The 12,873-nt window shown below is 36.8% G+C and overlaps 2 protein-coding genes across 4 annotated transcripts in view; one reads left to right on the top strand and one right to left on the bottom strand.

Moving 5' to 3' along the window:
- The first annotated feature begins 31 nt into the window (after positions 1–31).
- Positions 32–1,471, top strand: LOC100876627 (zinc finger protein 830). Its single transcript, XM_012292216.2, has 4 exons — positions 32–135; positions 323–815; positions 882–1,051; positions 1,120–1,471. The coding sequence occupies exons 1-4, from the start codon at positions 32–34 to the stop codon at positions 1,259–1,261; spliced, it is 909 nt and encodes a 302-aa protein (XP_012147606.2). The 3' UTR covers positions 1,262–1,471.
- A 4,599-nt stretch (positions 1,472–6,070) lies between these two features.
- The window catches only part of jus (EB domain-containing julius seizure protein), a 50,810-nt gene continuing 44,007 nt past the window's right edge, over positions 6,071–12,873 (bottom strand). Inside the window, exons 5-7 of one of the 3 annotated variants that reach the window (XR_001096902.2) lie at positions 12,577–12,764; positions 10,189–10,321; positions 6,529–6,668 (exon numbers count right to left, since the gene is read on the bottom strand). Coding sequence is in view for 2 of the 3 variants with exons in the window: in XM_012292223.2 (XP_012147613.1) it covers positions 6,511–6,668; positions 12,577–12,764 (346 nt within the window). In the remaining variant the exon portion in view is untranslated. The other 2 variants (XM_012292223.2, XM_012292222.2) reach the window with 2 other exon arrangements.

Genomic DNA, 12,873 nt, shown 5'->3' with positions numbered 1-12,873 from the left:
TATTATTTGACAGTGAAATATATTTTTCAAAATGTCACTTAAAAGGAAATTGACACAAGATGATTTGCGTAAAGCTATGAGTGAACACAAGAAGAAATTAGGAGCTGTTAAAAAAATTGAATCGCCGTTAGCAAAATATCCTTTTCACTATAATTTGATTTGTTTCCAGGTTATGTCTTACATTTCGTTTTTGTCTTAATTTCAAGATGAGATTTTCTGTTTATTTTTTATAATCACGTTCTAACGTCATACACGAATCATTTCGTTTCTGTTTTGTTTCTGAATTATTAATGTTTGAGAAGTCCTTAACCATGGTAAACACATATACAGATGCAGGACAACTTATGTGTATTTTGTGCAAAGCTGCTGTACGTAGTGAAGCAGTCTGGACAGTGCATTTGAATTCAAAGACTCACAAGGAAAATATAATATTAGCAAAAAAGACTAAATTGGAAACAGAATCACCGACAGTTACGACACATACATTCAAAAGACCTGTGTCTCCTGTGCAAGAACCGGGAGCAAATAAAAAGATTAAGGGCATACTGAAAAATGCTACAGTAAAATCAGCACAAGTACCTTCAAATTTACCAGTAGATTTCTTCGATAACCCTTCTAAACAAGGACTAACAGTACCTTTAAATACCACTGTGATAAAAAGAGGATCTGAAAATGATAAGGAAATAGCCCAGGAGAAAGAATTTAAAAATGGAGAAGCAGAAGAGGAGAATGATAAAGAAACAGAGAGGGGTAAAGATGCAAATCAACCAGTTCTTCCTGAAGGATTTTTTGATGATCCAATTTTGGATGCTAAAGTAAGAGTGTTACATGAAAATTAAATACCTGTGCATAAGGAGTGCATAAAAGCAATATGTTTCTAGGTTCGTAATGTAGAATACAAAAATCCCATAGAAGAAGAATGGGAAAAGTTTCAGAAAGAAATCAAAGAGGAAACAGCACAATCTGCACAAATTATTGCAGAGGATCAGGAGGAGGCAACAACAGAAAGGCAATTAGATGAAATAGAAGAACAAATTAGACACTGGTCCAGGTAAATAAAGATAAAATGAATTTTAATTTAAGTGTACAATCATAAACGATTAAATACTATTTTCACAGAGTAATGGATTTAGTAAAGCGCAAAGAACAAGTACAAGCCACAGATAGGAAGCAAAACAACACGGATGAGGATAACTCCAGTGGAGATGAGGCTGAGTTTGATGAATTTCTTGATTGGAGAGCAAAAAATTCGTACAAATAAAATTTTACCATGTACAGTATTCACGTTCTTGTATATATTTGAAAGTGTTATATACTTTCAAAATAATTTTGAAATTGTAAACATTGTTGGATTAATCAATCTTCTATGCAAAATTCTAAGTTTTTGTACTAACACTGAGAAGTGCATAACTTCAACATTGATCTGGTCCAAATTTAATTTATAACAATAAACAAAGTGGATCAATTTGTATACATTTTGTTTCTCTTTTTTTCAATAAAAGGGCACCAAGGTGACAAATAAAATTTGTACAGTGTATTAAGATTTTATTAAAACGAATTCAAAGAGTCAGAATATAATTAAGTTTTAAATACAATCGTTATAGATCATTAATTTATCCGTTACAAGCTATAATATGAAATGTATAATAATATAAAGATTACAAGGTAGGCTAAGCCGCTAGTAAAATAGTGTTGGGTAGTATATTGCCAAAAGTTCAACGATATTCACTTTCGTTACATACCGGACATTATAAAATATTGAAAATTGAAAAATGAGAGACTCGCATACAATTTGTCCGCATCCATCCACGCTGTAGCTAGGAAACTTTCTATTCGCTATTCAAGTTTCTCTCGCGAGTTCATTTAAATCTTTCGAATCCCCATTTGAAATGTACGTCTCCGTTAATTTCCAATTGCCTAGATACCCTTGCGTTAGATACATCTTAAGAAGTTTTACAACGTAGCGCGTAATCGTAGAGAGTTTAACCTTATCTTACGCGATCCTTTGAAGCCAACTACGTTATACGAATACATCGTTTGTGTGTACAGTACATATAGAAATACGCAATATCTCGAGACGAGTGTACGATAATCTTTATTTTTAATTACGCTAAATCGAATCACAATGTTTCGCGTTGAACCGTCTACGGATCGGTGGCCGAACATTCCTAGACGGATCATTGAAATTAAGCACAAAATGCGATCAGACGAAACTTCTACGTTTCTCCTTAACATTAATTTAACCTACAGAAAGCTTAATCGTGCTCGATCACGCTATAAGTTCCTTACAAGCAAGCTGTGTCGGTGATTACATTAATAATTCCTTAACAACGTTACGTGTCTAGAAGAGACTTGACCCTAAGGATACCGATCGAACGATACTCTCGTCGTACGATCGTTCAACGACATTTGTGCTGGATTCGAAAGGGTGTGTAGGAAGAAACTTACAAAATCGCGAAACTCGGTAGTCAAAGGATCGTTTTTTTATAAGGATGATGATCTGTATAATTCGATAAAGCACTGACGAACATTGTCCCGCAGGATCGAAGATCCTTTCGTCTTTCTGGGACTCCATCGACAAGGTATTGTCTAATTTTGATTTCGGGATGTTCCATCGTTGTTGGCGAAAGTTGTCGGTTATAGTGTTTCGCGTTTTCGGACGTCGTCGATTAAAATACCATGGAGATATTAAAAATGGTCACGGTAACCGTAGTCGGTTACATTGTACACACAGAGAGAATTCAGGTAAGTAAAAATCGACATTTCCATAGGAAAACCTGTCGCGGGAACGACGAATAATCCAAACACTTCCCCATATTTGGATTACCGCATCGTTCACGAGGTTCTCCGAGAAAATTGCTCCTCGACAATCATTTTAAAGACCTCGTTTTGTTCGTGTTTCGAAGTAACTTCGACGTAACACTCGAAGAAATCTGTACGTGCGATGATACAGCTTAAAATGAAGAATTCGATAAATCCCTCGTTGGGGATGAAATGAAATCGATCTCGCAGCAATTATCTACGTATAGAATAGAGGTGTTACAAAAGTGAGCGAGTGTCTTTGAGTGATAAAGACGAGGCACCCTGCTTGTTTCTTTCATCGAGTTATCTTTGTGCATCGTATCTTAAGGGTGGAGGGAAACTAACGACTCGATAATAAGCCTCTTAACGATACACGCTTCTAAACACTACGATTATCCTAAAAGATCTTAAGCGAACGATTTACTTTCCACGGCTGAGATATACTCGAAGAATCGTTAACGTATCTTAATTTATCGGGTACAGAGGGACCGTTCTATCCGGAAACGGAAACCTTCCCCGAATTTCGTTCGCGGATGAGATCGATCCCTCCTCCCTTGAAATCCTTATTGAGTAAACATTTGCTCGTTCACAAACGCACCTGTCTCGATTTATCTCCTCTTTTTTTTTCATTTTAATATTTACTCGCACGCCTTCTATATCGAATCTCTGCAATAAAAGATGCTGTTTCTAAATTACCTGTTACAACTGAGAGGTTGATATTACAAATGGGTCAACAATGGGTGCAAAGAGATACATAGAGTACGCTAGGTGCGGCACCGATAATAATTAAGCGAGTCGCTTAACACGTTATTAATATCTATCGATTATCCTCGTTAAGTATTAAAGTGTAATAATAATAACAACGACGGTAGCAAGAAGAATCTATTAGCTGTACGTTGCACATAGATCACAGAGTGGATACAGTCGCTAGGCATTCCAAAAAAGTCATCTACAAACAGTGCAAATAGTGCCAAGCCTAGTATTATGTATATGTATATATATATATATATTTTATCTTCTTCTTGTACTGATATAACGTGTATACGTATCTATATATATAATTAATTAATCTCATCTCTTTAAACGCTATTTAAACGCGAGAGCGCAGGCACTAAATTGCTGAGATACAATCGTACCGGACTATTTGATGATGATTCTTCAAAGAAGATGATCTCGAAGTGTAATGTGTGTGTAGATACAGATAAACGGTTTATAGTTAGTTTTTGACAACGGAATCTTGTGCGGCTTTAATAAGGTAGAAACGTGTTCAACGCGTTTTGCTCTTTCTATATCTATACGGTGATATCCCTCGAGGCGACTGTGTCGTTTCGTTTTCCGTCGTCTGTCCATTAAAATTCGATCGATCGAACGAACTTTAATAACGCGCAAACTGTTCCCTTGGCTCGAGACTCAAATTCGAAAATGAAAATCTAATTCGTTGAGTAACGACGAAACGTCGTCCCGCTCTTCTCTGAGTGATTAGAATATCAACCCTTTTGCTGCGACGTATGTTCATCGAAATTTCGTGGGTCATTCGTTACTTGCTTTTTAAATTTAAATGAAAAATATTTAGGTTAAGGCAACGCTGACTCAGATCAGGTTAGGGTTCTTTAAAGTTACGTCAACTTTGGTTAGGGTTAAGTTGGATTAATATAAGGTTGGTTACGTTAGATTAGGTTAATAAGGTTAAGATTAGGTTAGGTGAAGCTGAAGATCAGGTTTGAGTTAGGTTATCTTAAGACTTGTTACATAAGGTTAGGTTATGTTAGGTTGAGGTTATAATAGGTTAGAATAAATTAAGGTTTGTTTAGTCAGGTTAGGTTACATTAAGGTTTATTTAATTAGGTTAGGTTACATTAAGGTTTATTTAAGTAGGTTAGGTTACATTAAGGTTTATTTAATTAGGTTAGGTTAAATTAAGGTTTGTTACATTTGGGTAGGTTGAATTAAGGTTTGTTACATTTTGTTAGGTTCAATTAAGGTTTGTTACATTTGGTTAGGTTCAATTAAGGTTTGTTACATTTGGTTAGGTTATGTTAAGGTTTCCTGTCTGGTTAGGTTAGATCAAGTTAGGTTACAGTTAAAGACAAATTATGACAGATTACGAGTTAGATCATCATGAGGTTCTTTTTAAATGAACATTAAAAAACAGTAGATAACAAACAATCTTGAATATTTGAAACAATTTCGACTGTGCCAATGAGTGTATCGATATAGCCAATAATCGCAGCGAAAGGGTTAACACGCGTTCGAATGAACATTGAAACGATAATCGATGAGAAACGATTCGTCGAGCGTGTAACTATCTCGTTGCCTAAGCCGTCATGCGCGATCCATTAATCGTTTAGTCGAGCGTGTTGCTCGCGGAACGGATAAAGCTACGATGCTGCTTAATTATCACGCTAAACGTTAATTGGTTTACTACGCGTACAGCGTTACCCTCGGGATGTCCGTTCAAAACACTTTCGTCTGGTCCCTTTCGTGTTGTTTTTTTTATTTCTTTTGGCTTCTCGTTAACCAGTTTTTAGTTTCTTGGCAAGAACCGTCGGCTCTTTGGGTCGGGATCTGCGAGTACCGACGCTGGGTCGTCCGGACCCCGGAATATCGTGCACGCTTTTCGAGCACACCTCTGAAACTCTCTCTTCGTCCGTGTGATTTGTATCAGACCAGCTGACCACTTGAGAAATCTATGATAATGCTCCTAGAACGTCGACGTTCGTCTTTTAACTCTACTTCGAAGTCGTCGATCAAACAACGAAATTGAAGTTCCAGTTCGAACTTCGGGATAAAATCGATAGAGATAAAAGACGCAACGAAGGATTATCCTCGTGGAACATTCGGTTGATTGTTAGCTCGCGATCTATGGATCGCCGCTCGTCAAAGCGATCGTTTGGACTTTGAGATTATTATAAAATACGAGTTTATTAATTAGATTTAGCTCGAAGCGATGAATCGAAGTTACAGGCGAAAGATTCGCTATCCTTTGGTCCAGAAAAAACATCGTAACTCGTTGCAGAGGCTCCCAGTTCGGGAAATGCAATCTTTCGCGTCGTTACCATGTTTCGCCTCCAGATTTTCTTGCGAAAACGAACAGACAAACTCTTGTCTCGAAATTGTCCGAAGACAATATTCTCCTCTTTTATCGTAGAAAAAGATTACCTTACATGCTGCAGGATCTATAAGAATCAATCGAAAGAATCTTATTAAACGATGAGGAGAGAGGTGCTACTTGAAATATATTCAGAAGATATCTCCTTACTCTCGTTAATATGTTTCGTGCTTTCTCACCTAGCAATTTATCAAAATCACAAAATACATACAGGCGTACGATGCTTCATAGAAATCGAACACGATTCCGCGAGAATGGAAAATTATCGAGGACGCGGTCTCAGCCGCGACTCGGACGTAAAGATGATTATCTTAAGTACGATTCGTGAATACCGTTTTTCTTCCGTGTCTTAATAAAATATTGTTGCAATCGGATGGCTACGGTTAATAATAGCGGTTAATTAGACCCAGGAAAGTCTGTATCAAAGCGCAGACGCGTCGACGCGAGGGAGAAACGAATGATCGTCGAATAGAAACGAGGGAGAAAAAAAAAGAATGGATCTACGACAGAGTCGAAATCGCTTCGAGGACGATCCTTTTTCCGTGTCGGTCGTCCTCGCGGTTGTCGCTGAAGGAAAATCGGGCAACGACGACTCGGATCTACGCCTTGGCCTCGAGAATCTCCACGGTGACGTTCTCCAGAACGGTCTCTGTCATGTTATTCGGTTGATTGGGCGGGGATTTGTTCGATTTCGTCGAAACAGCCGACGCGTTCCCGCTGCTGCCTCGACTCCCTCGTCGTGATCCTGTTCGTGACCCTGGCGACAGAGATTTTCCTGTTAAAGTATCGTGCGCTTTGCACGGACTCGACTCGGTGACCTGACACGAAAAGCCGGCAGCTTCAAGCACGAAGAGCGGCGTCGAACGGAAATGTTTTGTTCGATGCTGCTTTTTCGTTCGATCGAAAAGGTCACGATGGCGGTCCTCTATTCGCGAGGAACTTTTCTACGAAATATGACCTTTTGCGGACAAAAACGATTTTTGTGACATTCTGGACAGGTACTCTTATTGGGTGACTGTACATTGAGGACAAAACTTTATGGGGAATGTGACGTGATTAGATTGAACTAAATTATTAATATGATCAGAATGGTTAAAATAGTCAGAATGATCAAACTGGTCAAAATGATCAAGATGATCAAAATGGTTAAAATAGTCAAAATGATCAAACTGATCACAATGATCAAGATGATCAAAATGGTTAAAATCGTCAAAATGATCAAACTGGTCACAATGATCAGCATGATCAAAATGGTTAAAATAGTCAAAATGATCAAACTGGTCAAAATGATCAGCATGATCAAAATGGTTAAAATATTCAAAATGATCAGACTGAACACAATGATCAACATGATCAAAGTGGTTAAAATAGTAAAAATGATCAAACTGATCAAAATGATCAACATGATAAAAACAGTTAAAATAGTCAAAATGATCAAACTGATCAAAATGATCAAAATGAACAAAATGGTCAGAATGATCAAAATGATCAAACTGATTATGACAAACAAGATAATAAAAATGATCAAGATGATTGAAATGATTAGGATGATTAAAGTGAATCAAGATGATCAAAACAATTAAGATGATCAAAGTGATCAAAACAATAAAATAACAAAATGATCAAATCTGTATAACATAAATGCTTACTTACGAACACTTCTTTAGTGCAAATAACAACGTGAAGAATTCAGTGATTTTTTGTAAGTGAATTTTCAAATCACAAACATTAAAATTGAGACATTTTTAAATATTGCAATTTTTAAAGCTACAAATACTATAATTTGTAAGTTTACGACAAAGTTAATTCTTTGTTAAATATTTCATTGAATATGAACATATCATGTATTTAAAGAGTAAAATTATCAGAACAGTTTCTTTTAGTGAATACAATTTTTTTATTTTTTCAATTAAATTTTTTTCGAATAGTAAATAAATATTTTCTGTTTTAGAAATTTATTTAGAGAATAGTTACCTGGAAATCAAAAATATTTTAAGAAGATAAAATTGTAGAAAATATAAGAATTTTGTATCATGTTTTATGTTGTATATTTGCAACATAAATTTTCTAAATAGAAAATATTTCTTTCAAGAATATTTTTGTTAAATTTGAAAGATATCATGCAACGTATTTAAACTCATGTTTGTAAACGTTTAAACAGTTCAAGAATAAGTTCAGTTTAAGAAAGTAAAATTTCGAACAACCTAAATTAAATGTCTTTTCGATAATTGAACAAACCGCCATTGTGAGCACGTGCATGCGTTTACTATTGCTAAAAGTGCTCGAAAACTCGAATTGCAAATATGAAACGTCTTGATCGAATCCACCGTGAATGCAAATCAACCCCAGAAAATAATTACACAGCACAGAAACAAAAGGAAAGAAACAAAGACAATGGATTCTTGGATTGCCGTAGCATTTCCGGTGAAATCGATTGATATAATCTATCTTACCGTGCAACCGAGATGCATTTCTTGAATGCAATCTGGTCTCTCGTAAAACTACTTCAGAACTCCGTGCTACAATGGAAATGCACCCGTATTCTAGCGAATATCTGTCGCTCGTAATCTGCGTATCTAATACTAACCGATTGGCACTACGCGGAGGAAATAAAAAACATACGAGACGTATTGATTTTATCCGATCAAAATGCTTTCATAAAATTTCTCGAGTGTTTTGTTCGAATTTTTTCTTATTCCCTCCCAAATCTATCGTCGAACTTTTTACACCGTACACTCGTTTGAACGCGATCTACGATACAGAGTGTCCCATACAACCGGGTCGAAATATATCTCTAAAGCAGAAACTAGAAAAGAATTTCACTAAAAATAAGGGATCTCAAATTAAGTATATCATTGCACATATCTAGAAAGGTTCAACAAATTTCAAGGTCCACTTTCAGTATCGAAATTAAATATTTCCATGTGGATTTGCAATATTGTGAGCAAGAGGTGTTAAGTGTCTGAGCTGTGTTGAGGAGTAATATTAAGAAGACACGTCGAATAACCACGTATCGAATTACAAAGCGTCGAATTACCACGTATCGAATTACAACGCGTTGAATTACCACTCACTGAACTACCATGCGTGGAATTACCACGCATGGAATTACTACGCGTAGAATTGCCACGCGTGGAATTACTACGCGTAGAATTACCATGCGTGGAATTACTACGCGTAGAATTACTATGCGTAGAATTACCACGCGTGGAATTACTACGCGTAGAATTACCACGCGTGGAATTACTACGCATAGAATTACCACGCACTGGATTACCACGCGTGGAATTACTACGCGTAGAATTACCACGCGTGGAATTACTACGCGTAGAATTACCACGCACTGAATTACCACGCGTGGAATTACTACGCGTAGAATAACCACGCGTGGAATTACTACACGTAGAATTACCACGCGTGGAATTACTACGCGTAGAATTACCACGCGTGGAATTACTATGCGTAGAATTACCACGCGTGGAATTACTACGCGTAGAATTACCACGCGTGGAATTACTACGCGTAGAATTACCACGCACTGAATTACCACGCGTGGAATTACTACGCGTAAAATTACCACGCGTGGAATTACTACGCATGGAATTACCACGCGTGGAATTACAACGCGTCGAATTACCACCCGTTGAATTACCACGCATCGAATTACCATGTATCGAATTACAACGCGTCGAATTACCACGCGTTGAATTACCACGCGTCGAATTACCATGTATCGAATTACAACGCGTCGAATTATTATAATTTGTAAAAAACTTCAAACATTATGTGTCATCTTTTGATTATAAGAGACCTCGAAATCTTGAAACCTCGAGACCTTGAAACTTTGAGACCTCGAGAGCTTGAAACCTTTCGTAATCGACATACAAGCACTTAATTCGACATCCCTTATCTAATGAAATCTTCTACCAACTATTTTAAAGCTATAAAGACAGCAATACGGGACACTCGGTATCATCAAAAGCAAGCAATGATCGTTTACTGTAGCAAGCAACTATAATCGTGATCCTCGAGAACGCTAAACAGAAGAGACTCCAGGTCTATCTGTAATTATGGTTCTATTAGAACTGTAATAGTATGATACAACTTCTATGCTCGAAGTTCTGACGTATCCGAAAGAGGGTAAGTACCATATATAGGGCTTATGTACAGATACACATACAAGGCTACGATACACCGGGTATATATATATATTTATATACGTATATGAAGGAGAAAGAAATAAAGATAGCGTAACTCGTATGTAATGCGAAACTTACCCTCTTCGAAGGACGCGTCAATTTGAAAAGTTTTTTTTTACAATAGAGCACCTCATAGGTCCACAGTACATGATAATCAAGAACAACGGTCACAGACGGGATCATTAAACAGACTACTGCTATAGATGGTCGACTGCAAAGAGAGTCAAATCCATTAAATGTGGAAACATGATTATGGCGATTAAAAAGATGCATCGTTCTGGCGACACTTTCAAACGGTGCTTCAATGTTTACGTTATATTTCTCACTTTCAGTCTAACCCTTCGACTTTATGTCGTTTGGAAACTTTCATTTTATGATATAAGTACATTTATTCGTTATAAGAATTATTTATTCGTTGTAAGAGACTTGTAAGAGAAGACTCTCCTTATATTGCCGTTTTTGCATGGACTTACGGGCACTTCATTCGAATTTTAAGATTTTGAGGATTGAAGTCTTAAAATTTTAGAACTTTGAGAATTTTGGGATTTGGGATTTGTATACGTAGGGGTTTTCTAGGGATTTTCTGGGGATTTTTTTGTCTGAGATATTTTGGCACTAGGGATTTTGGAATACAGGTTGGGATTTAGGGAGTTTTTAGGGATTTTTGTCTGAGGTGTTTTGACTCTAGGGATTTTGAGATATAGGTTAGAATTTAGGGAACTTTAGAATTCAGATATCTTTGATGATTTGAGAATTTGAAATTTTGATTCTTAATTCGATAACTTTGTAGTTTAGAATTCTTCAAATTTAAAAATCGAATTCTTTGAATTTTCAAGATTCGAAATTTAAAATTTAAAAATGAATTTATAAAAACACGCAGTGCGATTAATTTTTCCTTATTTTTTCAATAAATGAAAATAAAGTTGATAATGAAATTAGCCAAAGGGTTGTAGACAAAAAGATTCACACTATCCGCTATACGTTCACTCTTATCACACGTGTATTCACTGTGCACTTACGAGTTTTGATGCAATTCACTTAACAATTGTCCCGTGATTATCCTTACTAAAGCTCTCTATGGTAACGTCGTGTTCTAATTAATAACCGTAAGCTCGTGACAATGCGTAGAACAACATTTCACGTGATCGTCTTTGGCGACGTGGCACGACGCGCTTCATGGAAACGATGCACCCTCGAATGTTACTCAACAGATATCTACCCTCTTGGCAGGCAATTGTGCATGCGAGAAAGTCAGAAAGATTCTGAGTTTAATAGAAAAGGATTCTAGAGTAAAGATAGATAGGCAAGAGTAGGTAGTCACCTACTTCGTATACTCGTATCTATATTGTACACATATATGGGATGTTCTACGGAAATCGATATGCTGAAAGGTAGCTATTCTCGCTAGTTAATTAACTCCGCAAATGATTTTATACTTCTCTCGCACTCGAATTTTACTCAAAAAACAAAACTGTTTCTTCGACAAAAAACTCGTGAAACGTCAAACTAAATCTTCGAAAAAATGCGCGGTTTCTATACCCGACGTGGTCGTTGCATATTTTATGCGGAAAGTTGTTTGTAAACTAGATCATCGCTAAAAACGTGTTCTACGTATCTCTGAATTACCTTGAACACTTCACGGTACCTGTATGAAAGTACGAACGTATGGGAACTATAAACTTCAAGGCGTAACCATGTTGGATGGAACTTCGCTGTAATTATTGCGACGAGAAATGTTCCAGTCTTTAACCTGCAACTCTAACGAGGGCACGTGTTTTACTGCTACACTGGGAAATATAAAACTACCGTGCTTTTTGTAGCCCACTCACATTTTTAAATTTTGGAACATTGAAAAGAAATTTAGAACTTAGAGATCTGAGGATGGGATTTGGGAATTTTTGATAAATACTCAAAATTTGGAAAAATATGGAAAATTTCATAAATGTTAAAAATTTGGAAGAATGTGGAAAATTTCGTAAATGTTCAAAATTTGGAAAAATGTGAAAACTTTTATAAATGTTCAAATTTCAAAGCGAAGTTCAAGTGAAGATTAAGTGAATTGCAACTGCTACAAAATATCTTCTGATCACAATCTGAACACAATGGGAATTCGTATCAAATATATAAAAATATAAATAATTAAGTATGAGCTACAAAATAACACAAATTGTATATCTCCCCAAGCAACCACAAAAGACGTGTCCTTGTCCAGTAAGAAAGTAAACCCGACTCACATGACACGACACTAAAATCGAAACGTAAGAATCGTAATGGCGACGAGGGTGTTCAGTCGGTGTTCCAAGGTGTCTCGATTTCCATCGAACACCCGATATAACGGCGCGTTAAAAAAGAGTCGCTTGGTTCGTTTCAACGGGACACTGTATAACAAGTTGCTTGCTTAGTAAGTGAATGAATAAAAACCCGTACGGCTCACTCTGTGCTGTGAGTGCTGAGAGTGTTTCGCACCTTGCGAGGCGTTTGGCGAATGGGCACGTAAGGAGGCCATCGAGGGTTGCCTCGAAGGAACCCGTACACTTGCCCTTGAACCACGTCTCTCCTGAGGGTGCAACAGTTTATTTTCCCTTAGCAATGATACGTTCATCAAACGGGCATTCGGGGTATTGAAGATAGTGCGATTCTCGCGCCAACGTGCCCTGAAACAAGAAAATTCAGTTTAGCTATAATAATCATTCACAAGCTTGCTATAAGGTATTCTTATGGAATTTATGTCTGGGAGGTGGAACTTGGAGGTTTGGGTGTAAT

The sequence above is a fragment of the Megachile rotundata genome, chromosome 7 (genome assembly GCF_050947335.1).
Source record: "Megachile rotundata isolate GNS110a chromosome 7, iyMegRotu1, whole genome shotgun sequence".
NCBI lineage: Eukaryota > Metazoa > Arthropoda > Insecta > Hymenoptera > Megachilidae > Megachile > Megachile rotundata.
The sequence above is the reverse complement of the archived record's forward strand: the minus strand, read 5'-3'. Positions and strand labels throughout refer to the sequence as shown.

What these genes read in the sequence shown, in the direction of transcription:
- LOC100876627 (XM_012292216.2), top strand. Translation starts at nt 32, where the DNA reads ATGTCACTTAAAAGGAAATTGACACAAGATGATTTGCGTAAAGCTATG. An exon ending in ATTGAATCGCCGTTAGCAAA is followed by an intron (nt 136 to 322) that starts ATATCCTTTTCA and finishes CATGGTAAACAC; the next exon opens with ATATACAGATGCAGGACAAC. An exon ending in ATCCAATTTTGGATGCTAAA is followed by an intron (nt 816 to 881) that starts GTAAGAGTGTTA and finishes ATATGTTTCTAG; the next exon opens with GTTCGTAATGTAGAATACAA.